Raw genomic sequence first — 27,500 nt, forward strand, 5'->3', positions numbered from 1 at the left:
GTGTAGAAGCCTTTCGCATATATGTGTCTGTGAGTGTGTGTGTGTGTGTGTGTGTTAGCGTATGTTTCTGTATGTGTTTATCTGTATGTGTTTATCTGTATGTGTTTATCTGTGTTTATCTTGACAACCGGTGTTTGTTTTGTTACGTCCAACTTAGCAGTTCGCCGAAATCATCCAATTGAATAAGTACCACACTCCTCCTCCTTCTTCTCCTCCTCCTCCCCTTCTCCTCATTCTTCTCCTCCACTTCTTCTTCTCCTTCTTTTTCTCCTCCTCCCCTGCTTCTTCCTTCTTCTCCTCCTCCTTCTTCTCCTCCTCCTTCTTCTTCTTCTTCTTCTTCTTCTCCTTCTCCTTTTTCTCCTCCTCCCCTGCTTCTTCTTTTTCTCCTCCTCCTCCTCCTTCTTCTACTCCTCTTCTTCTTCTTCTACTCCTCCCCCTCCTTCTTCTTCTCCTCCTCCTTCTTCTTCTTCTCCTCCTCCTCCTCCTCCTCCTCCTTCTTCTTCTTCTTCTTCTTCTTCTTCTTCTTCTTCTAATATCTCATAATCAAATTATGTGTTTTTTCTTTTCTGTCCGTGCTTCTCTGCAGAATGGCTGTACGGCACTACACTACGCCAGTAAGTATGGTTACCTGAACGTTGCCAAACTATTGGTAGAAAGCGGTGCCAGTACGAATGTGACCTGTCACGACGGCAAATTACCAATCTGTTATGCCTCTGCTTCCAGTCACACAGACATTCTTCATTTCCTTATGAAGAAGGATCTTGACACGTATCACTTGATGGAGGACAAAAAGGTAAGTTTTCCTTGCCCTTGTTTTATTTCGTCTGCCATTTCAACTCGAAGAAAATCCATCCAGTCGATTGGGCACCGACATGATATTCTACAGTATATAGGCATAGGAATGTCTTACGGGTGCAGATATGGCTCTGTGGTTAAGAACCTAGCTTTGCTACCACGTACTTCCTCGTTCAATCCCACCTCGCGTCACCTTGGGCAAGCGTTTTCTGCTATAGCAGAGAACCGACCAATTTGTATGGTGAATTTGGTAAACGCAAGCGTTAGATGCCTGTCGAAAATGTGTGTGTGTGTGTGTGAGTATGTGTTTGTGTTCTTTATGTTTGTGTGTGCGTGTGGCGTATGAGACTGTTTGTGTTCTTTGAATGTGTATGCGTGAGTATGTGTTTTAGGTTCTTTGTGTGTGTGTATGTGTGCGTAAGTTTCTGTTCCGTGTGTATGTATGTGTGTGCGTGTGTTTAGGAGACAGAGAGAATGTGTTTGTGTTCTTTGTGCGCGTGTGTGTGTATGCGCGCGCATGTATGTGTTTATGTATTTTGCATGTGTGTATGTGTATGTGTGTATGTGTACGTGAGTATGTTTGTGTTCTTTATGTGTGTGTGTGTGTGTGTATGTGTGCGTATGTGTTCCTATTCTTTCTCTGTGTGTGTGCGCGAGTATATGTTTCTGTTCTTTCTGTGTGTGTGTGTGTGTGTGTGTGTGTGTGTGTGTGCGTGCGTGCGTGCGTGTGTGTGTCTTATACCGCTTGACAACAGGAGTTGACTTGTTTACACCCTCGTAACCTAGCTAACGGCAAAAGAGATCGATAGAATAAGTACCAAACTTTAAATATAAGTAGCAGGTGGTAGGGGGCGATTTGTTCGACTAGAAACCCTTCACGGTTGAGCTCCAGCCTGGTCGCAGTCCAATGACTGAGGCAAATGAAATGCAAGTGGCAAAAGACGTCCCTCGATTCTCTACAATATTCTTTTATCCTTTTTTTTTGTTTCAGTCATTTGACTGCGGCCATGCTGGAGCACCGCCTTTAGTCGAACAAATCGACCCCAGGACTAATTCTTTGTAAGCCTGGTACTTATTCTATCGGATCACAAATACACACACACACACACACACACGACGGGATTCTTTCAGTTTGTGTCTACCAAATCCACTCACAAGGCTTTGGTCGTTCCGAAGCTATAGTAGAAGACATTTACACAAGGTACCACGCAGTGGGACTGAACCCGGAACCATGTGGTTGGGAAGCACGCTTCTTACCAAACAGCTACTCCTGCACCTGTATCGTTAGCTATGTTATCCGTCCCTATTCTCTACATCAAGTCAGTAGACGATTCCCGGTAAATTCCTTAACAAGTGATATGCACTTGTTAATGAACTTTTGTGGTCGAGTACACAGGTAGTTTTCCATTACCTTGCTTCAGGTTTTTCTCTTTTATTTCCTGAATTCTTTTTACAAGACGCCATCTTGTCGACAAGCTACATGCAAATTCGTCACACCTGCTTGGACACTCTGGACATAAAAAACCGGAACAAATATCGTAAAGTATTTTGGCCAACGGTCTAACAATTCTGCCACCTCTCTGTCCTGGGCTAGAACTTTATTTTAACGACCCCCAGAAGGATGAATAAAAATAATTGACTTCGGCGAGATTTGAACTCGGAACGTAAAGAGTCAGTATAAATACTGCAAAGTATTTTGTCCAATGTGCTAACAATTCCACCAAACCATTCCCTTGACTGGTACTATATCACTTCCGGAAGAAGAAAAGACAATATATAAAACCCGACTTCGGCGGGGCTTGAACTCAGAACGTAAAGAGCCAGTGTAACTATAACAAAGTATTTTGTCCTGTGGTTTAACAATTCCACTGAGCCACCACACTGACTGGAACTTTATTTTATCAAACCCAAAAATATAAAAGGCAAAGATGACCTCAGTGTGACTTGAACGCAGGACTTAAAGAGCGGAAATACCGCAAATCTGACGCTGTAACGATTCTGCCAATGTGCCGCCATCCTGCGCCTCTAACAGAGGCATTTCATTTTTAATATGGAAGACCAGCAAGGCGACGAACTGGCAGAAACGTTAGCAACGCCGGGCGAAACGCTTAGCAGTATTTCGTCTATCTTTACGTTCTGAGTTCAAATTCCGCCGAGGTCAACTTTGCCTTTCATCCTTTCGGTGTCGATAAATTCAGTACCAGTTACGTACTGGGGTCGATCTAATCGACTGCCCCACTCCCAAAAAATTTCAGGCTTTGTGCCTAGAATAGAAAAGAATATGGAAGACCAACTGGTTAAAAAAAAAAGGTGTCATGAGACGATGCATTTCACCAATACAACACAGTGGAAGTGCTTCGTCGGCTCTTTTAGTTCTGGGGTTAAACTTCAAATAATCTTTGTTTGATTAAGTAGAAAACGATGATGATCTCCAGCGTAATGAAATATCCTACACTCGGCACTTGTACCCTTCTTATGGTGCCTTGATTATCTAAGCGGATACAACACATCATGTTTTACCCTAATTTAAGATGACACCAGTTGCCTGTTAATCTACAAACTACTATCTCGGTAGACGGCGTCAAACGTCCCACATAATTCTATATTAAGAAGACACGAGATCTCACTTAATTTAAAACAAGATCTCCCGATGGATGGCGCCTAAAGTCTCACTAAACGTGTCCTTAAGTGTCATCCGAGCCCCCCAGCCTCCACGCCACAGTAAATGACATCTATGTCATTTCACACCCTACATAGCGCTACCGCCCATTGTTTCAGAGTATGGTCTTTTTTTTTTTCCTGATTTCAAACAAATATGTTTTATATAAATAACATATTCTTGTATTTACCATATCCAACTGGGTATTCATCTGAAATCAATAATGCTTCATGTTTTTTCTATTATTACATACACTAGCAGTGTAATTCAACAAATAATCTCTTTGTATGTGCGTATCTCTGTATTTTTATATATATATATATATATATATATATATATATATATATATATATATATATATATATATATATATATATATAGATATATATATATATATATTATATATATATATATATATATATATATATATATATATATATATATATATATATATATATATATATATATATATTATATATATATATATATATATATATATATATATATATATATATATATATATATATATATATATATATATATGCGTCAGTTTGTGTGTGAGAGAGAAAGAGAAAGAAAGGAGAGGGAATTATTCGTCTTTCCAAGATATATGTAAAATGATTTTCTAGTTTTGTGTTTTCCAAATTGTGGAAGATGTTATATTTATTATTGACAGAGCAACTTCTATCAAATAGTAAATAGAATTTTGACAGATGAATATATTTTCAAATTCATCATTCGATTTATTACACGTTTTTGTTATGTTTCCTGTTTTATTTAAATGTTTCCTTGCTTTCTTTTATTGAGAGTGGGTAGCTGGTATTGTAACTACGTGATTTTAGGTTCAGCCCCACCGCGCAGTACCTTGGGCAAATCACTTTTTCTGTGGCCCCGGACCAACCAGTGCCTTGTGAGTGAATTTGGTAAGCGGAAACTGTGTGGAAGCCTCTCATGTTTACAGAACAAGTGGGTTCGTGTCCCATAGGCAGTCTTCGACTTTTCTATCCAGAGAGATTTTTAACACAGTATTTACACGCTATTACTCATAGCTTTATTTGCTTCGAGATTCAGTGTTCTTAAAAAGAACTGTATATATAAACTTTTTTACTCTTTTACTTGTTTCAGTCATTTGACTGTGGCCATGCTGGAGCACCACCTTTAGTCGAACAAATCGACCCCAGGACTTATTCTTTGTAAGCCTAGTACTTATTCTATCGGTCTCTTTTGCCGAACCGCTAAGTGACGGGGACATAAACACACCAGCATCGGTTGTCAAGCAATGCTAGGGACACACACACACACACACACACACACACACACACACACACTCACACACACACACACGCACATACACATATATATATATATATATATATATATATATATATATATATATATATATATATATATAGATTCAAGGCTTGAATATGGTACTTATGCGAAGGCACCCGAATTTCACATCCCAAAAGGATGGGTGATTAAAATCAAATAATAAGCAACACGGATTTCAAAAGTGATTGTATATATATATATATATATATATATACACGACGGGCTTCTTTCAGTTTCCGTCTACCAAATCCACTCACAAGGCTTTGGTCGGCCCGAGGCTATAGTAGAAGACACTTGCCCAAGGTGCCACGCAGTGGGACTGATATGTACATATGCATACACACACACATATACATACATACATATGCATATATGTTTGTATGTATATGTATATGTCTGTGTTTTTGTCTCTGTCCACCGCATGACAACCGGTGTTGGTTTCTTTACGCCCCCATAACTTCGCAGTTCGGTAAGACACCGATAGAATATGTGCCAGACTGAAAAAGAAAAGGAAATATAAGTACTCGGATCGATTTGCCCCAGCATGGCCACAGTCGAACGACTGAAACAGCCAAAAGATTAGAGATTAACAGGAACAACAGGCAGCAACGAAAAGTTAGTGCAGTACAAGGCGGGAGCGTTTGCGTAGTCTCTAAATCTACTAGAAATAGCAACTAAATTTCCTTCGAATCACATCCAACAGTTTAAAGAAAAATGGAAAGAACATATTAGAAAATAAGTCTATGAATTTTTTTTGCAAGATTCCTCATGTAAGGTTGTGTGTTGAAACAGATATTGTTGTATTTCGGGATGGTCATTTTTTATTTTTTTTATTCTTATTGTTTTTGCCAAATAAATTTGCCAATTTTTCTATGAGAATGGAATAAACAGAGCAAAAACACACACGAAAGCGGAAAGTGTTGCTGAGGAGGTCACAGATGTGTGACGAAAGATTTCCGGACAATGGATATGAGTTAGAATAAGAACAGTAATAAACGAGTGAAGAACGAATATAACAGTGCGTGTGTTTATTTGGCAAAAATGACCGTCCCAAAATACAACAATATGACAATATTTATGTTACACGAAATCCCTAAAACATATACAAAAAGAAATGAAATAAAACGGTGATGCAAAACCTTTGGTCCTATGTCTGCTGGGTGTGAAGATTAGATTAACCTGAGTTAAACGACGATAACACATAGCAATGGAAGAACTGGAAAAAATCAGAAAAACCGAAAATAAGCAAAAAAATGTTGCAGTGCTTCGATAAACAAGACTCTTTAGCTTTCTTTTGTTTTTTTGGTTGCTGTTATATATACAAATACTTTTTAACATTTAGCTTAACGAAATAGCCTATCAACAAATTTATAACAGATTATTTTTCTTTCGAAATCACATTAAATATTTTACCAGCCAAATTATCACTTATCAGTTTTTTTGTTTTTTTCAACCTAATATGTAAAAACTGTTTTGATTAGCAGCGTGCCAAGGATTTTTTGAAGTCAAAATTTGTTAAAAGTATTTTATTTTCAATCTCATGTGTTCTGTGCAAAGCGGAGAGCTGACAGAAACGTTAGCACGCCGAACGAAATGCTGGGCAGTATTTCGTCTGTCTTTACGTTCTGAGTTCAAATTCCACCGAGGTCAACTTCGCCTTTCGAGGTCGATAAATTAGGTACCAGTTGCGTACTGGGTCGATCTAATCGACTGGCTCCCCACCAAAAAATTTCGGGCCTTGTGCCTAGAGTAGAAGAGAATACTATATGTCCGTGCAAGTTGGCCAGCTGGCAGAATGGTTAGCGCATCGGGCGAAGTGCTGAGCGGTATTTCATTTGCCGTTACATTCTGAGTTCAAATTCCACCCAGGTCGACTTTGCCTTTCATCCCTTCGAGGTCGATAAATTAAGTACCAGTTACGCACTGGGGTCGATGTAATCGACTTAATTCCTTTGTCTGTCCTTGTATATCCCCTCTATGTTTAGCCCCTTGTGGGCAATAAAGAAATAAGAAACGTTAGCATGCCGGTCAAAATGCTTAACGGCATTTCGTTTGTCTTCACGTTTTGAGTTCAAATTCCGCCGAGGTCGACTTTACCTTTCATCCTTTCAGGCTCTATAAAATAAGTACTAGTTGAGCACTTGGGTCGATGTAATCCACTTACCCTTCCCCAAAACTTTCAAGCCCTATACCAAAATTTGAAACCAATAGTATACGTCCCATTACTTAGCCGTTCGGCAAACGAGACTAATACAAGTCCCAGACTTAAAAATAAGTATTAGGGTGGTACCCCACTACGGCCACAGTGCAATGAATGAAACAAGTAAAAGGCCATCAATTCCAATTTTTTGTTTTTTTATTTCTTCCGCTCACCAGACTGCGGCCATGCTGGGGCACCGCCTTGATGAAATTTTAATCGAATGAATCGACCCCAGTACCCATTTCTTTTTTGTTTTTAAACCTGGTACTTATTCTATCAGTTTCATTTGACGAACCGCTAAGCTACGAGGACGTAAACACATTAACACTGGTTGTAAAGTGGGGTGGCGGACAAACACAGACACACACACATACACACACACACACATAAATATATTACCAAATCTACTCACAAGGCTTTGGTCGGTCTGAGGCTATAGTAGAAGACTCTTGCCCAAGGTGTCACGCAGTGGGACTGAACTCGGAACCATGAGGTTAAGAAGCATGCTTGTTACCACACAGCCGCTCCTACGCTTTGACTGACATTTTATTTTATCGATCCTGGTGAGATTGAAAAGCAAAGTTGACCTTGGCAGGATTTGAACTCAGAATGAAAGAGCCGGAACAAATACCGCAGGGCATTTTGTCCGACGTTGCAGCGATTCTGCCACCGTGAGAGATGAATAAAAAAAAAAAAAAGAAATGAAATAAAAGTTATTTCAACGAAACGATGATGGTTCTAACTTAACTAAAAATATCTTTTCCAACAGTTTGTATTCGATTTAATGGTGTGTGGGAAACTGAACCACAACAAGTGTATCCAAGATTTCGTTCTCATCTGCAAGGCTCCGCTGGAGGCAGCAGTGAAGCTATGTCGCAACTTCCGGACGATTGCTTCCAAAGAGAAAGAACGTTCTAAAGATCTTGAACTAGCAGCCGACTACTGTGAAGAAATGGCCACCAACATCATGACCATTTCGTCCAGTCTTTATAATTCCGAACCTCTTCTCAGGTCGGTGGACCAGAACAACACACAGTTTTTGGACTTCCTCATAGAAAACGAACAGAAGGTGAGAACAGATTTTCGTTTTATTATTATTGTTGTTATTATTTTTGTTATTATGATACTTTTGCTTTGCATTTGTACAAGTTGGATCCAAGTCTCACCCAGAGACCTCAAGAGACAACAAGTTAGAAGTTCATGTAGGTGTTATGCCTAGGGTACCATATATTTGGTTTTGTAAGTAGTATTGTTCTAGAGAATGTTTAAGAAACCATAAGAAAATTGTGTTTGTTTTAAAATTTGAGATCACATAGACTTTTTTTTACGTAGGATATGGGCAGTTCCCATGAGCACTATCTTTTGAACTTCAGCCATTTTGGGGTTTCCTGGTATCTGAGCTAGGCAGTAATCAGCCCGTTTCGCTGCCATTCCCAGGGCACCTATGACAATAGGTATTGTTTTAGTCATATTATTATTATTATTATTATTATTATTATTATTATATAAGAGAGCAGTGCATGCCATCAAAGTGACACTGTACAAATTTTATTGACCCCGAAGGACGAAAGACAAAGTCGATGTCGGTAGAATTTGAAGTCTTAACGTAGAGACGGACGAAAAACCACTAAGCATTTTGTCCGGCATGCTAACGTTTCTTATTTCTTATTTCTTTACTGCCCACAAGGGGCTACACACAGAGGGGACAAACAAGGACAGACAAACGGATTAAGCCGATTATATCGACCCCAGTGCGTAACTGGTACTTATTTAATCGACCCCGAAAGGATGAAAGGCAAAGTCGACCTCGGTGGAATTTGAACTCAGAACATAGTGGCAGACGAAATACCGCTAAGCATTTCGTCCGGCGTGCTAACGTTTCTGCCAGCTCGCCGGCAAGCTAACGTTTCTGCCGCCCTAACAACAACAGCAATGACAGCAGCAACAACAACAACAACAATCATTGTTGTTATTGTTGTTGATATTATTATTATCATTATTATTATTATTATCATTATTTATTTATTATTGAATGAGAGAGCCATGCATGCCATCAAAGTGACACTGGGGTAAAATATACGAAGCCCAGAATACCCATCATGACTACCCGTCTGATAAGGGTACACCAGGCACATGCATCACAACCATATGTGCGCGACATAGTAGTCTCATATCAAGATAAACAGTGCATGACCTCGCAGGTGGGGCCCAGTTAGAATTTTCTTCAGGTCGAATAGCCTATCCCACTCAAAGGGTCCCTGAATAAGGTTTGTTTAAGGAGGATGAACGAAACACCCATGTTTCCAGAGGCGAATTATTCAAACCTCAAAGAAATCCTCTCAAAACATGGCTCTGATGCTCCACCACTACTTCTGCTCATGATCAAAGATGCACATATCGTCAGCCACTAAAGGACATGCTCAACTGGTTAAGATCAAGCAACTGACAAGCAAATCTGTGGTATTGAGCAGAATATTTGCTGTAGCCCATCTTTTATACCAAGACAAAACAACGTACATGATAACACTTCCAATCAGTTAGGATAAGAAGCCATGAGAACCACTGTCTGGTACTGCATCAGGGCATTTATTATCATTATTATTATTATTATTATTATTATTATTATTATAGACATCGTACAGTATACAATATAGTGAGGTTGTTGATTGAAGATATTGTGTCTACCGGGTTTTGTACTGTTTGTCAAATCACAACAAGGACCTCAGACAGACAGTACTTCACGCAATATGCGTGCAGCTCCAAGTAATACCGACTTTTGCAATACGCCTAGATTGTAGGATATTTCTAAGGTTTTCAGATTGGGTGGTATTGAACCCAATGCTCCGATGACAATACACACAACCTTTATGTTCGACTTTCGTAGCTACCACATCTTAGCGATCTCAATTCTCAGGTCTCCATATTTATCAACCTTTTCTCTTTCTTTCATGATGATATATTGATCTCCTGGCACTGCCACATCGATTATTAGGCACTCTTGTTTGTCCTTCCTAAAGGTTACTATATCCGGCCTTCGGTGCTCTAACACCTTACCTGTCTGGAATATTATTATTATTATTATTATTCAGTAGTTTTATTTTTATAATGTGCTTTCACTTCACTACCGAGCGCAGCTCTGTGTGCCTTGGGTATGTGCTTTGGTTTGCTGTGATGTTCTTATGGTTACTGTATTGAAAGTGTTTTGCGTAGGATGTGTGCAGTGCCCAGTAGTGCAATTTTCTGTATGTTATATATATTTGTAAGTCCTGATGTTTTTGTTATGCATTTGTCTGAATATTTTTCTATTATACCTATGGCGCCTACTATGATAGGAATTGTTTCTGTTTTTAGATTCCACATTCGAGTTACCTCTATTTCCAGGTCTTTGTATTTTGAAAGTTTCTCCATTTCTTTTATTATTATTATTATTATCATTATCATTATTATTCAATTATTTTAAAGATATTTCGAAACTGTATGACCTCTGACTAATTACATACCACTGATGAGTCAGTGTCCATATTCACACGCACATAACCCACCCATTTTTTTATTCGGCCTTCAGCGCGCATCTATATTGACATGTTCACACAATATGCACACACGCGCATACATATATATATATATATATATATACATATATCTTTCTCTCTTTCCTCTTTTACTTGTTTCAGTCTTTTTGACTGTGGCCATGCTGGAGCACCGCCTTTAGTCGAGCAAATCGACCCCAGGACTTATTCTTTGGAAGCCTAGTATTTATTCTATCGGGCCTCTTTTGCCGAACCGCTAAGTTACGGGGATGTAAACACATCAACATTGGTTGTCAAGCGATGTTGAGGGGACAAACACAGACACACAAACACACACATACATATATATATATATATATATATATATATATATATACATATATACGACGGGCTTCTTTCAGTTTCCGTCTACCACATCCACTCACAAGGCTTTGGTCGGCCCGAGGCTATAGTAGAAGACACTTGCCCAAGATGTCACGCTGTGGGACTGAACCCGGAACCATGTGGTTGGTAAGCAAGCTACTTACCACACATCCACTCCTACAAGCATTACTGATGCTACATTTTTACCTCTTAATCACAGGTAAGTTATGTTTTGTTTTAACGCTTATTGGCAGCGGAATTTCTTAAAAGGAAAGTGCCTTTAAGACATCGAGTTTTAAAAGAGACTATCTCAAAGCCAACCGAAACTGTTTGCCTTGTAGGTGAACGAGAATGGTGGTTATAGATATTTTGCTGTCATTTCAGTTCGTCAGTACCGTATACTCGAGCCACCGTCCAAACGAATTCAAATCTCTGGTCTGAGGAATATATGCAATTAGCCTTAAAATCTATCCACTGATGTGTAATAGTGCTAAAAATAAATAATATAAAATTTTGAGTCAGAAGCAACTTTAATACCATAAACAATATTAATGTCACATACTTAATGTGAGTGTTTTGATCAACAGATTCAGATTCTAATGAATGTACACACATACACATACATAACATACACAGACTCTCAAATACACGCGCGCGTTTACCTACAATTCACCTTATCATCATTTTCCATATCAACTGTTTATTATTGACAAAGCAATCTCATCTGAAACTGCGCCTCTCTGTTGCAGGCTGTGGTGGCCCATCCAACCGTACAACAACATCTGTCTCACATCTGGATGGGCAGCTTGGAGTGGTCAAGTGCTCAGATATTTTTATTATTCCTGATCTGTCTACTTCTGCCTCCAGTCTGGCTAATACTCTCTTTACCTCTTAATCACAGGTAAGTTATAATAATCCTTTTTTTTTTAATAAGAAATTCTAAACAGGAGTCCACATGACCCTTAGGGGTCCATAGAAGATTTTGTTGTTAAAATTTATATGCATTAAATTCATCGTACTTCTACAACACACAAAACATTTTAGCATTTTTTTTAATACAATTCCTAGTTTATTTTATATATATATAATTCGTAATTTAATTATAAAAATACGATAGGACCTTTTTAAAACACCGAATGGCTATGAGAGTTCACCCGAGAAAAAATAGGTGTCAAAGGGGTTCATAAGAAAAAAATGTTTGTGAATCACTGATTTAAACATTGCTGTGATCCCGGAATGGCTTGGTACGGTGATGTAAGGCAGAGGCCCCACGACAATGTTATATCTATTTTATTGACTGTCGCAGTCTGCCGGGTGTTTTTGGCATTATATCTTTTATCCGTTTTTTTCTTTTACTTGTGTCAGTCATTTTGACTGCGGCCATGCTGGGGCACTGCATTGAAGGATTTTAGTCAAACGAATCGACCCCAGTACTTAATATATTTTTTTTAAACCTGGTACTTATTCTATCGGTTTTGTTTTCTTTTTGTTTTTGTCTTTGTTTTTCTTTGCCGAATCGCTAAATTACAAAGACGTAAGCACACCAACACAGGTTGTCAAGCGGTGGTGAGCGATAAACACAAAGACAAACATGCATATATATATATACATACATATACACATATATACGACGGGCTTCTTTCAGTTTCCGTCTACCAAATCCACTCACAAGGCTTTGGTCGACCCGAGACTATAGCAGAAGACACTTACCCAAATTGCCATGCAATAGGACCGAACCCAGAACCATGCGGTTGGGAATAAAGCTTCTTACCACACAGCCACACCTGTATTATATGAGTAATAATTAAATTATCTATTATATGAGTAATAATTAAATTATCTATTGTGTACGTTATCGTGTTTTGTTCTGCGCATGATCCCCTAGGTCTGTGGAGAAATTATGTGAATATAACCGGTCCGTTGTGGAAGCGCAATGGCCCAGTGATTAGGGCAGCGGACTCGTGGTACTAGGATTGCAGTTTCGATTCCCAAACCGGGCGTTCTGAGTGTTTATTGAACGAAAACACCTAAAGCTCCACGAGGCTCCGGCAGGGGATGGTAGCGAACCCTGCTGTACTCTTCCACCACAACTTTCTCTCACTCTTTCTTCCTGTTTCTGTTGTGCCTGTAATTCAAAGGGTCAGCCTTGTCACACTGTGTCACGCTGAATATTCCCCGAGAACTACGTTAAGGGTACACGTGTCTGTGGAGTGTTCAGCCACTTCCACGTTAATTTCACGAGCAGGCTGTTCCGTTGATCGAGTCAACTGGAACCCTCGACGTCGTCGTTAAGCGACGGAAGTGCCAACACAACAACAACAACCGGTCCGTGGGGCAAAATTAGATGGGGAGAGCTGCGGTAGAGTATAGTTACATACAGTTAATTAGGACAGCATAAAGACGAAGTGATGAAGTGGGAATATATAGGATGCAAGATAATTCTTTCTCTTATAATCACAAGGCCTGAAATTTTGAGGGAAAGGGCCAATCGATTTCATCGTTCCTAGGGCTCGACTGGAATTTATTTCATCAAACACGAAAGGATGAAAAGCAAGGATGACCTTGGCAGTATTTGAACTCAGAAATTAGAAATGCAGCCAAGAAATTTGCCCGGTGTTGCCAGTTCATCGCCCGAATAATAATGGTTTCAATTTTTGGCACTAGGCCAGCAATTTCAGGAAAAGTATAAGTCGATTACATCAACCCCCGTGCTCAATTGGTAGTTATTTTATCGACCCCGAAAGCTGAAAGGCAAAGTCAACCTCGGCGGAATTTGAACTCAGAACGTACGTAATAACGGACGAAATGCTGCGAAGCATTTTCTCCGGCGTGCTAACGATTCTTATTTCTTTATTGCCCACAAGAGGCTAAACATAGAAGGGACAAACAAGGACAGACAAATGGATTAAGTCGATTACATCGACCCCAGTGTGTAACTGGTACTTAATTTAATCGACCTCGAAAGGATGAAAGGCAAAGTCGACCTCGGCGGAATTTGAACTCAGAACGTAACGGCAGACGAAATACCACTAAGCATTTCGCTCGGCATGTTCGCGATTCTGCCAGTTCGCCACCTTAGCACCGCCTTTATAATAGTATTTAATTCAAATTTTGGCACAATAACCAGTAATCTTTGAGGGAGCAGACGGTCGATTACATCGACCCCACTCTAGTACTTGGCTCGCACTTATTTTATTGACCCGAAAAGATGCAAGGTAAAGCCGATTTCTGCAGCATTTGAACTCAGAACCTAAAGTCGGAAGAAATGCCGCCAAACATTTTCTCCGGCGTATTAACGATTCTAACAGCTCTTCGCCTTAAAATGTAATACAGCGTCATCGAGTTCGATATAGATGTATATAAAATCTGTTTCGATTGGGTTAGGAGAGCTGTTAGGGTGTTCGGCTCCCGATCGTAAGCATCTGAGTTCGATTCCCGGCAGCGTGTTGTGTCCTTAAGCAAGACACTTTATTCCACATTACTCCAGTTTATTCAGCTGGCAAAAATGAGTGGTACCTGTAATTCAAAAGGGCCAGCCTCGTCACATTCTGTGTCACGCTGAATCTCCCTCAGAATTATGGTAAAGGTACGTGTGTCTGTGGAGTGCTCAGCCACTTACGCATTAACTTCACGAGAATGCTGTTCCGTTGTTCGGATCAACTGGAACCCTCGTCGTCGTAACCGACGGAGTGCCAGTTCCCCCACCCCCATCCCTTTTTAAGTCAGCTTAATCATTGTGAAAAAAAAGCATGCGAGGCAAACAAGAGAATGAACATGATAAAGAAAGGTAAGTAACCATTTATTAAGCGTTAGAGCTAGTTGTTAATTTTGTTATATTTCGGGACGGTCATTATGCCAATAATGATTGCACGCACTGGTTCTATTTCATTTCTTTACTTTTTATTTGTCAGGTAACTAACTATTTAACCAATTAACTGATCGCTTGTTTGATCAATCGTCCGGTTAATCAAACAGCTAGGTTTCTCACAGATCTTTTCTTTGCCATTCTCGATGCAATTAGAATTTATCAGATTATTAACGTCATCTTTAGCGATGAAATTTATTTTTCAATATTCACATCTACACGGCATTCTGATCGGTTTGATCTCTGGTCGTCATCGGGTGTCTTAATTCCTAGATACATACATGGTACAGAACTTGGTAACAACAAGGAATTGTTATTTCCAAACTAATAACGGTAGTAACACTCATTGTCGGCACTCCGTCGCTTACGACGACGAGGGTTCCAGTTGATCCGATCAACGGAACAGCCTGCTCGAGAAATTAACGTGCAAGTGGCTGAGCACTCCACAGACACGTGTACCCTTAACGTAGTTCTCGGGGACATTCAGCGTGATACAGTGTGACAAGGCTGGCCCTTCAAATTACAGGCACAGCAGAAACAAGAAGTAAGAGTGAGAGAAAGTTGTGGTGAAAGAGTACAGCAGGGTTCGCCGCCATCCCCTGCCGGAGCCTCGTGGAGCTTTAGGTGTTTTCGCTCAATAAACACTCACAACGCCCGATCTGGGAATCGAAACCGCGATCCTATGACCGCGAGTCCGCTGCCCTAACCACTGGGCCATTGCGCCTCCACAGTAACACTCTTATCCTTTATATTATTAAGGCACAGCAGTATGTATGTATAAAGTCGTATGTATGTATAAGACAACCTTATGACGATCGCTGGTCAAATCGTTTGAAACGTTGTGTGCGTGTAAATATTGGAAAAATTTTATCTCTGGAGAGGAGGTTAATAACACTCTGGAAGATGGCAGCGAGCTGGCAGATCCGTTAGCACACCGGCAAAAAGTTCTTAGCGGGATTTAGGCCGTATTTATGTTTTGAGTTCAAATTTCACCAAGATCGACTTTGCCTTTCATCCTTCCGGGGGCGATAAAATAAGTACCAGTTGATTACTAGAGTTGATATAATCGACTTTCCTCCTCCCACGAAATTGTAGGCCTTGTGCCAAAATTTGAAATCAGTAACAGTCTGAAAGATTATAATCGTACTAATGATTTATTTTCTGTTTTTCCTTTCACTTTCGTCAAGGTACGCCAAAACCCCGATCATCAAATTTATGGCTTATCTCATATCTCATCTTTATCTCTTGGCACTCTTCACCATCACAGTCGTGTTACCAATCAAACCAATTTCGGTATCTCCAAGTCTCATCCCTTTCTGGTACGAGTGGATTCTACTAGCCTGGTTGTCTGGTCTTCTAGTCTCCGAAATCACCAACCCAGCCGACAGGGCTGGTCTTGGCTGGATCCGAATTATAACCTTGGTCGTCTGCGCTATCGGACTACTCGTACACTTGCTGGCCATCGTCCTCTCCATCTACAGCGGCGAAGATCTGCGTGTGTACCTCTACATCAGGAACCAGTTCCTCGCTTTTGGCATGCTCCTTGGTTTCGTACAGCTACTAGAGTTTTTCTCCTTCCATCACTTATTTGGTCCCTGGGGCGTGATCATCCACGATCTCATCAAAGACTTGATCAAATTCCTTGTGATTTTACTTCTCTTCATGGTTGGTTTCAGCTTCCACCTGGTAGCCATTTACCAACCAGTCTACGACAGAGATCTTTCCGCGAATATATCGGTGATGGATATGTTTGAATTTCTCTTCTTCTCGCTGTTCGGTCTCGTCGACCGCGACAGCTTCCCGCTACTCTCCAACTCTCTAAGCTGGGTCAACAAACTAGTCGACGCCATTTTCGGTATTTATATGATGGTCACGTTGATCGTCTTAATAAACTTACTGATTGCTATGATGTCGGACACATATCAACGTATCCAGAGTCAGTCAGACACAGAGTGGAAGTTTGGACGGGCGAAACTAATCAGAAACATGAACAAACAGTCTATATCGCCTCCGCCGATCAACCTATTCACCAAGTTCCTTGCCTACTGCTGGGCGTTCTACAAACACAAATGTAAGTATCTACACCCACACCCCACACCACACACCAACACCCCACCACACACACCCAACACCCCACCACATACACACACACACACACACCAACACCCCACCGCACACACCAGCACCCCACCACATACACACACACACACACCAACACCCCATCACACACCAACACCCCACCATACACACACACCATTCGCACACATTCACATACACAGATTAACAAACACGTTCACACATGAAGACATACATATAAGGAACTCCATTTACATGAAAACTCATAAAATGTTGTCCTGGTCGAGGCGATCTAGCATTAAAGTTATTCCACCCGTGGCCATCGTACATACATACGGACAGACAGACATACATACAGACAGACAGACATAAGTACATACATACGCATATACATACGTGCATACATACATACATACATACATACATACATACATACGCATATACATACGTACATACATACATACATACGTACGTACGTAATACATACATACATACATACATACGTACGTACGTATGTACATACATACATACGTACGTACGTATGTACATACATACATACATACGTACGTACATACATACGTACATACATACATACATACATACGTACGTACGTACGTACGTACGTACATACATACATACGTACGTACATACATACGTACGTACATACATACATACATACATACATACATACGTACGTACGTACGTACGTACGTACATACATACATACGTACGTGCATACGTGCGTACATACGTACGTACATACATATATACATATCTGCACATATACAGACATGCATACAAAAATACTGTGTTGTTGATGTTGAAATTCCAGTGAAGGGGCCTTAGATCTAGGTTAGAAACCGGCTCTTTATTGGCGAAAAATCTTGAAAAATACAACTACATAATGGCATACATACATACATATATACATACATAAATACATTCGTGCATACATACATACTTACATACATACATACATACATACATGCATACATACCCTGTTGTCGATGTTGAAATTCCAATAAAGGAGCCATGGATCTAGGTTATAAACCGTCTCTTTCTCTATTGACAAGAAATCTTGAAATAAAACTGCATACATACATACGTACATAGGATACATGGGATAGAGAAACTGTGCAGAGTTGTGGAAATTAGCAGCACAGCAGAAGTTAACGTAAAGCTGAAGATCAGTGAAAAAGGGAACACCTATGCTGAACTATTGAAAAATCTGCAGTTACTCTATCGAGATTACAAGTTCAGGTTTATACCTGTAATTATTGGGACCCTGGGATATGTAACACACTACCTAAATACCAATCTTGAGAAATTAGGCTTCTCAAAACCAGCAAAGAGAAAGCCAATTCGAAGACTACAGATCCAATCCATCACTGGAACTGTTAAACTCTGTAAGACTTTCCAGAAGTTTATTACTTAGATATATATGATAATGTCTAGATATGTAGCTATATGCATGAGAATACATACATAAAACATACATACATACATGTTGGCACTCCGTCGCTTACGACGTCGAGGGTTCCAGTTGATCCGATCAATGGAACAGCCTGCTCGTGAAATTAACGTGCAAGTGGCTGAGCACTCCACAGACACGTGTACCCTTAACGTAGTTCTCGGGGATATTCAGTGTGACACAGTGTGACAAGGCTGACCCTTTGAATTACAGGTACAACAGAAACAGGAAGAAAGAGTGAGAGAAAGTTGTGGTGGAAGAGTACAGCAGGGTTCGCCACCATCCCCTGCCGGAGCCTCGTGGAGCTTTAGGTGTTTTCGCTCAATAAACACTCACAACGCCCGGTCTGGGCATCGAAACCGCGATCCTATGACCGCGAGTCCGCTGCCCTAACCACTGGGCCATTACGCCTCCACACATACATAAATACATACAAACAAGAATACTCTGTTGTTGATATTATTTACATTATTTACATTTGACGAATATTTGTCCTCATCTTGTTTGTTGTTAACACAACGTTTCGGCTGATATACCCTCCAGCCTTCGTCAGGTGTCTTGGGGAAATTTTGAACCTGGGTTCTCATTCCTAACGATGTTACTATTATTATATTATTATTATTATTATTATTATTATTATTATTATTATTACTATTATTAATCAGGTCGCTGCCGTGAATCGAACTCGGAATCTTGGGGTTAGTAGCCCGCGCTCTTAACCACTACGCCATAGTGGGCCATTATGGAGTGAATTTTAGGGCTTATAAATCTATTATTTTTCTATCCTTCCTCAATACCGGTTCCCATATGCTATTCATATCTGCACTCGGTCTGCTTAGGAGGTTTTTGTGTCCTAGCATATGTGCTGCTTCTTTTAGTTTTCGTATTTTCCAGTGTTGTTCCCTGTCTATTATTTTAACTTCATCCCACAGAGGGAGGTGGTCTCCATTTTGCCATACATGATCAGCTATACCCGATTTATCAATATCTCCTCGTGTCACAGCTTTGCGATGTTCTTCTATTCTTATTTTGAGGGGGCGACATGTTTCGCCTTTGTATAACCTACCACAGCTGCATGGGATGGAGTACACGCAGTTTTTGGTCATATTCTCTTTTGTTGATGGTTTTACCCGAAGGAGATATTTGCGAAGTGTTGTATTGCTCTTGAATACTGCCCTGATGTCATATGGGCCGCATATCTTTTGTATCTTTTCGGAGAGGCCTTTCACATTGGGTAGACAGACTGTAGACAGTTTATTGGTTTCATCCTCTCTTTTCTTCATAATTGTAGTAGATAGTATGTTCTTGGGGTAGTTGTTTCTTAATAGATTGTTACTGAGCTTGATCATTTCTTCGTGGTGGGTACGATCGCTACTTATATTCTTTGCTCGATGTTTTAGGCACTGAGCAATTCCTCTCTTTACGTCAAATGTAAATAATGTAAATAATTCCTCATCTCTTAAATATAGAACTGTATTATCTGTTGTTGATGTTTAAATTCCAGTGAAGGAGCCTCGGATCTAGGTTAGAAACCGGCTCTTTATTGGCAAGAAATCTTGAGCTAAAACAGCATACATACATACATACATACATGATGGTGATGGCTGCCCCCTCGTTATCGAGTATGGCCATTGCACGAAGCTTAACTTAACGGTGCTGTGATCGAATGTGACTTTTTAGCCCAGCCAAAGATCTACAATGTCTTGCACAGAGTTGGCATCCAAAACCTTTACTGGCAATAGCTGGCTGTTGCTGTAATTGGGCTCCATGTACCTTTGCGTGTCGTTTAAGTCCTCCTGCTGAATCACACTCTCTTCCACATGCCCGACAGACAAGACTAGTATGGTGTGTAGCATCATCACCAGCGGCCTGGTAGTCAATCATCGGTCTTGCTTGAGTATATAGTAAATCGGATAGGCAGACAGGTAGACTAACAGTCAAATAGATACATACATGTATGCATTCGTACGTAGTACATACATATATTAGTTTCTTTCCGGGTCATATATCGACTCACAGGGGCCGGTTTCCCGGTTTCAGTGGCATATATATATTCCCCACCTGGTCGGGGCGCCGGTCCGGCACAGGGTCACTCGTTCTTTTGCCAGCTGAATGGACTGGAACAACGTGAAATGAAGTGTTTTGCTCAAGAACAAACCACATTTCCAGTCCAGGAATCGAAATCACGATCTTAAGATCGTGTGTGCAACAGCATTACCACTAAGCCACGCGCTTTCACACTTACATATATATATATAGATATATATATATATATATATATATATATATATATATATATATATATATATGTGTGTGTGTGTGTGTGTGTGTGTGTGTGTGTGTGTGTGTGTGTGTGTGTGTGTGTATATGGGAGAATATACAAAAAATAACAACAGACGAGGACAGGTGGTGTAAATAACAAAAGGATATATTAGTATGACGCTCGGGAATACGGAAAGTCTTTGACGTTTCGAGCTACGCTCTTCAACAGAAAGAATACGGAGACAAGGAGAAAAACACGGAGAGAAAAAAATTGAATAGTGTTCAGTCAACGGTCAATCATAATAATGGCCGATCATAACAATGGCTGACCGGAAGTTAGAAATTCTTATTTCAGGAGAGCTAAGAAAGGGGGAGATAACAAACGGTGATCGGGAACGAGGGGCTGTGTGTGGGAGGTAGAATGCTGGTGATCTTGACGTATGTAGTGTGAAAATGGGGGAAGGGAGAAAGGGAGAAAGTAGTTGGTCAGTTGTAGTGTGTGCGTGGTGTGATGCGAGGGTATTGGTGTGGTGTGATGTGAGGGTGTTGGGAGGTGGGGAAGGCATGGGTGGAGTGTGGGGTAGGATGGGGTATGTGGGTAGGGGTGGGTGGTGGGTATAAGGAATTGGATGGGGTGGAGTAGGAAGGTAGAGTAGGAGTGTGTTGGGGTGTGGTGGGATGAGCTTATGAGGGGGTGTTGACGAGGAGGGAGAAGGGGAAGGTGGATGTAAGAGAGGGGGAAGATGGGTATGGGAGGGGAGAGGAAGAGAGCAGAGAGGGTGGGTATAAGAGAGGGAAGGGGGATTGAGAGAGGGGGAAGGTGGGTATGGGGGGAGAAAGAGAGAAAGGTGGGTATGGGGGGAGAAAGAGGGGAAGGTGGGTATGGGGGGAGAAAGAGGGGAAGGTGGGTATGGGGGGGGGGGGAGAATGAGAGGAAGAGAAAGAGAAAGAGAGGAAGAGAAAGAGAGGAAGAGAAAGAGAGGAAGAGAAAGAGAGGAAGAGAAAGAGAGTGAGAGAGAGGGAAGAGGGGTATGGGGGGGGAGAAAGAAAGGAAGAGAAAGAGAGTGAGAGAGAGGGGAAGAGAGTGAGAGAGTAAGGGTGAGAGAGTAAGAGAGTAAGAGTGTAGAGAGTAGGAGAGTAAGAGTGTAGAGAGTAAGAGTGAGAGAGGGGGGAGTACGAGAGAAGAGAGTGAGAGAGAGTAAGAGAGAGGAGAGAAAGAGTAGGGGTGAAGAGAAGTGGGAGTGGAGAGAAGTATGAAGAGAGGTGAAGATATATATATATATATATATATCCTTCTTCCTTCCTTCCTGTCAGTATAACTGACCTAACGATTGCTTACTACTACCAACCGTATCTCCATTTCTCACTTGAATTACTTCCTCCTCCCTTCCTTCCTGTCTTAAGGCTTGACCTCTTAATCCTACACACATCTCTCACTCGATTCGGACTATCCCTTGAGTAAACAACGCACAGAGTATACTGGATACGATATGATAAATATCCACCTTTGCAACTACAATTATCTTCGGAAAATACCCACAAGGATTCTTTACATGGATGTTCACTGTTGGAATGGAACTATACTCCAAGTAATTCTTCTTCTTTGTTCTTTCTTTTACACATCGCTCTCACTTCTTACTACAACTCTCCTCTTATAGATGTAATAATCCATTCTTCTACTATTACCGTCTCCGATGAAGGGATACATTGGATTTTCCCTGAAACAGCTGTAAGACTTTATCCATAAAATATAATTCTAACTTTGCCATTGGTCTCTTTATCTTATTCTTTCTTTATATATATGTATATATATATATATATATATATATATATATATATATATATATATATACATACATTCATAGGCGCACACACACGCACACACACACACATGCAAACACACATGTACACATGCACATACGCACACACACACATGCACATACACACACATCCGCACGCGCGCGCACATACACATGCACGCACACACACACACACATACACACACACAGGGTACGGTGAGTAGATACATAATATTTTATAAATATTTCACTTATTAATGATGACGTCACAAAAAATGATTAAAATGGCTGCCTAGCTTTAATGATTGTCATTGTTATACTTATTGTTTTATACTTCTTATCAAGGTAAATTATGCACCGTGAATGTCCAGCCCTACCTTGATGAACCGAACACTGACCTCCAGAATGTCGAATCACACTCACCGGACGGGCTTGTCCCTTACGAACAGGAAAGTTGGAAAGCCAACAAAATTTCACCAGAATGTGAGACAGTCTTGCATTTTTTTATTCTTTTATTTCAAAACACATTTATTGGTCATTTGCGAGTGTGAGTGTGGGTGCCACTGCTGTTTGAGAAGTACATAAAATATAAAATTTGTAAGACCACCATCTTCACAGAAAACTTACCTTCCTACATACTTCATCAAATCTTCCCAGTTATAAATGTGTATCTGTGTGTGTGTATGTATGTGTGTATGTATGTGTGCATGTATATGTATGCATGTATATGTATGCATATGTGTAAACCAAAGAAGTTAGGAGGTGAGAGTTGAATATCTATCTATTTAACCACATGACATCCTTAGGGTAACGGCTGTTTCGAAACCTTCATCATGTAGTATTAATTTCAGTGTGGCAGAAATTATGCTTACCTGTTTGCATCAACATGCATGTTCGGCATTATACAATACAATTGTATATTCACAAACCAATGCAAATAAGGAAAACTAGCTCATAAGAACATCAAACATGTAAGCATTAACTGAAATTAATACTACACGAAGAAGGTTTCAAAATGGCTTCAATCTTAAGAATGTTACGTGCTTAAATAGATATGTATTCACCTTTTATAATTCCTGAATTTTATGGTTTATATACTCTTCATGAAATAGTTTCATCGATCAGATCTTCTAGATTTTCGCTGCATGGACACTCAACATTATAATTCTTTGTTTTGGATTACTATGTTGACTGTCAGCCGAGTCCATAAAAGGAGCTTTAAGCAATACCCACACAATTCTCTGAATCCTTATATTATACTATATATATATATGTATATATATATATATATATCATTCGCGCCATGATAGACCGCTAGCCACTACACATTCCTTTTTTTTTTTTCTCTCCTTGTTTCTTTTTGTGTTCTTTTCTGTGGAAGAGCGTAGGCTCGAAACGTTAAAGACTTTTTCACTTCCAGAGCGTTATACTAATACATGTGTTTGTTGTGTACACCACATGTCTTTGTCGTGTTTTTTTTTTGTGAATTCTCCCCCTATATATATATATATATATATATATATATATATATATATATATATATATATATATATATATATATATATATATATATATACATACATATATACATGCATGCATACATGCATGCATACATACATATATCTCTTTTACTTGTTTCAGTCATTTGACTGCGGCCATGCTGGAGCACCGCTTTTAGTCGAGAAAATCGCCCCCAGGACTTATTTTTTGTAAGCCTAGTACTTATTCTATCGGTCTCTTTTTGACGAAACGCTAAGTTACGGGGACGTAAACACAACAGCATTGGTTGTCAAGCGATGGTGGGGGGACAAACACACACACACAAACACACACGCACATATATATATATATATATATATATATATATATATATATATATGACGGGCTTCTTTCAGTTTCCGTCTACCAAATCCACTCACAAGGCTTTGGTCGGCCCGAGGTTATAGTAGAAGACACTTGCCCAAGGTGCCACGCAGTGGGACTGAACCCGGAACCATGTGGTTGGTAAGCAAGCTACTTACCACACAGCCACTCCTGCATGTATGTATGTATGTATGAGTATGCGTGTGCCTGTGTGTGTGTGTGTGTGTGTATATTGAGAAGTTGCTTTTTCTAGGTCGACTCAAGTAGTGTCGAGTCAATACGTACATAAGACTCATAAATTTATATAGGTGTGTGTGAGGGAGAGAGAGATTGAGAGAGAGAGAGAGAGAGAAAGAAAGAGAGTGTGTGTGTGTGTGTGTGTGTGAGTATAAGCTTGCGTGTGTTTGTATGTGTTTATATTGGTTCTAACTCTCAAACAAATATTGAGAATACTACGACCCAATGAAGTACTCAATACATTACATTTGTAAAGCCGATATTTCTTTTATTGATGGTGGAAGGCAGACTTGGCTGTGTGGTTAAGAAGACCGTTTTGCAACCCCATAATTCCGGATTCTGTGCCATTGTGCGGCACTTTCGGCAAGTGTCTTTTTTTATGGCACCATGCCGACAATGCTTCGTGAATGAATTTGTTTGATGGAAGTTGTGTATAACTCGTCGTATTATGTGCGTGGGTAGGGGTGGGGGTCTGTGTTTTTGTTTGACCCAACCACTGCTTGATAACTGGTGTTAGTTTATTTACATGCCCATAACTTACCGGTCCCACGAAAGAGACTAGTACCAGACCTAAAAAAAGACAAAAGTACTGGGGTTGATTTGCCCAACCAAAACTCTCCAAGGAGGTGCCAAAGCATGGCTGCAGATCGAGGAATGAGACAAGTAAACGATAAAAGGTAGATGACAGGATATCTACAATATCCCACAATATGACAGGATATCAGACACTATCCCACAATGCATTTATAGTAGCAGCGGTAATACGGGCGTCAAGGAAACGTAAGGAAGATTAAAACTGGAAAGATCTCGTCATCGGCAGCAAAAGAATGTATTAGTTATACGTATAACTCTGCGTGGTTCATAAATGAATGTGTATATATATATATATATATATATATATATATATATACATACATAATTAAGGGATCAGCAAATATTTGCTTCACCATATACCGAAGTTCAGAAATAGCAGCTAAAAAAGCTGCTATCTGTGGGATTCTCAGCTTTTTTAGCTGCTATTTCTGAACTTCGGTATATGGTGAAGCAAATATTTGCTGATCCCTTAATTATGTTTATAAATATATATGAGCTTTTAAATAAGTTCTCCACCAATAATGGTGCTTTCATACCGATGGGCTTGGTAAAAATTATTAATTGTTAATTGATTTATTAATTAATAAATTGATAATCCTTTACCCTTTTAATTTGTAATATATATATATATATATATATATATATATATATATAAATTAATTTACAAAGGTATCGTTAATTCTATTTTTGGCGATTTAATAACGAGTTTTGACTGTTATTTCAAGCAGGTATATATATATATATATATGTATATATATATATATATATATATATATATATATATAGGGAGAATTCACAAAAAAACAAAAGACAAAGACAGGTGGTGTAGAAAACAAACAGATGTATTAGTATAACGCTCGGGAATTGAAAAAGTCTTTAACGTTTCGAGCCTACGCTCTTCCACAGAAAGGAACACAGAAGGAAACAAAGAGAGAAACAAGCAGAGAAAAAAATGTGTGTAGTGGTCAGCGATCTATCATGGCGATATATATATAAACAGTAGGACTAGAGTGTAGCTATTCTGCAAGGCTTTCGAAATCTGTTATTGTTGTTCTTGATTTCTTGAATATAATTGGTGTAAGGGTACGAGTAAATAACAATTAGATATTTGGTTTATATCAACACTTTTAGAGGACATTATCCTCTGTCGAGATTGACGATTTTTACACGGCTTGAAATGAACTTGGGTTCATTATACATAAAGCAAAACTTAATGAATGTGTACATAAGCACAACAATAAATATATGATTAATAATGCGCAGGTATGAATGGATGCGTAAATACGTACAAGTGTAAATGTGTGTGTGTGTGTGTACATATATATATGTGTGTGTATGTGTGTGTGTGTATGTATGTATGCATGTATGTATGTACGTATGTATGTATATATATATATGTATATATATATATATATATGTGTGTGTGTGTGTGTCTGTATATATCTCTCTCTATATATATATATCTGGATGTATATATATATATATATATATATATGTATATATAAATATACATATATGTATGCGTATATATTTGTATATATGTGGGTGTGTGTATCTGTGAGAGTGTGTGTTTATATATATATGTATATATAGATAGATATATATATATATATACATATACATATATCTGTGTGTGTGTGTGTATGTGCATACATGCATATACACACATACATGCATATAGATATTCATTTGCATAAACATATATGCATATGTATGTATATATGAATGTGTGTGCGCGCGCGTGTGTGTATGTACTCGTATATGAGTTTGTATGCTTATATACATACATACATACACATATATATACATACATACATTTACGTAGTTAACTGAATTCATAGTAATTTCATTCCAGACGCAAACAAACCAACACACACACACACACACACACACACACACATACACACACAGTCGACTCCGAAAATCAAATGAACTCTCATTATAAAAGTGATGAAAGAGTTGTAAAGAGGCTAATTAAATAAAAGTGTACATGATACAGACGCTAATGACAACTTATAATTAGTTGTGCACTGTAAAGAGCAAAAACTTTGGAGTGGCAGCATCAGTCATAGCTGCCATTATATCACGTGTGTGCGTACGCATGCGTGTATATGCGTGTATATGCGTACGCATGCGTGTATATGCGTACGTGTGTTCGTGCGTGAGTACTTGTAGTTGTATACATGCCTATGTGTATGTCTGTGTGTGCGTTTGTGTATGTCTGTGTGTGCGTTTGTGTGTGTACGTATATGCACAAACAAAAACAGATGCAACTATAAATATTTACTTATATGTGTGTGTGTGTGTGTGTGTGTGTGTGTGTGTGTGTAGGTAGTGTATCTCTATGAGTGTATCTCTATGTATGTATGTGTTTATATATGTGTGTGTGTGTGTGTGTGTGTGTGTGTGTGTGTGTGCGAATATATGTATGCATATTTATCTGCGTGTGCATAA

At 39.4% G+C, this 27,500-nt stretch overlaps 1 protein-coding gene across 1 annotated transcript in view; it reads left to right on the top strand.

Moving 5' to 3' along the window:
• The window catches only part of LOC106878539 (uncharacterized), a 197,662-nt gene that overhangs the window by 163,335 nt on the left and 6,827 nt on the right, over positions 1 to 27,500 (top strand). Inside the window, exons 26-30 of the mRNA XM_089355785.1 lie at positions 587 to 793; positions 7,756 to 8,055; positions 11,629 to 11,780; positions 15,932 to 16,815; positions 22,698 to 22,835. Coding sequence (XP_089211911.1) covers positions 587 to 793; positions 7,756 to 8,055; positions 11,629 to 11,780; positions 15,932 to 16,815; positions 22,698 to 22,835 — 1,681 coding nt within the window. The remainder of the gene's footprint in view (positions 1 to 586; positions 794 to 7,755; positions 8,056 to 11,628; positions 11,781 to 15,931; positions 16,816 to 22,697; positions 22,836 to 27,500) is intronic.

This window comes from Octopus bimaculoides, chromosome 7 (genome assembly GCF_046866305.1).
Source record: "Octopus bimaculoides isolate indiv1 chromosome 7, ASM4686630v1, whole genome shotgun sequence".
Taxonomy (NCBI): Eukaryota; Metazoa; Mollusca; class Cephalopoda; order Octopoda; family Octopodidae; genus Octopus; species Octopus bimaculoides.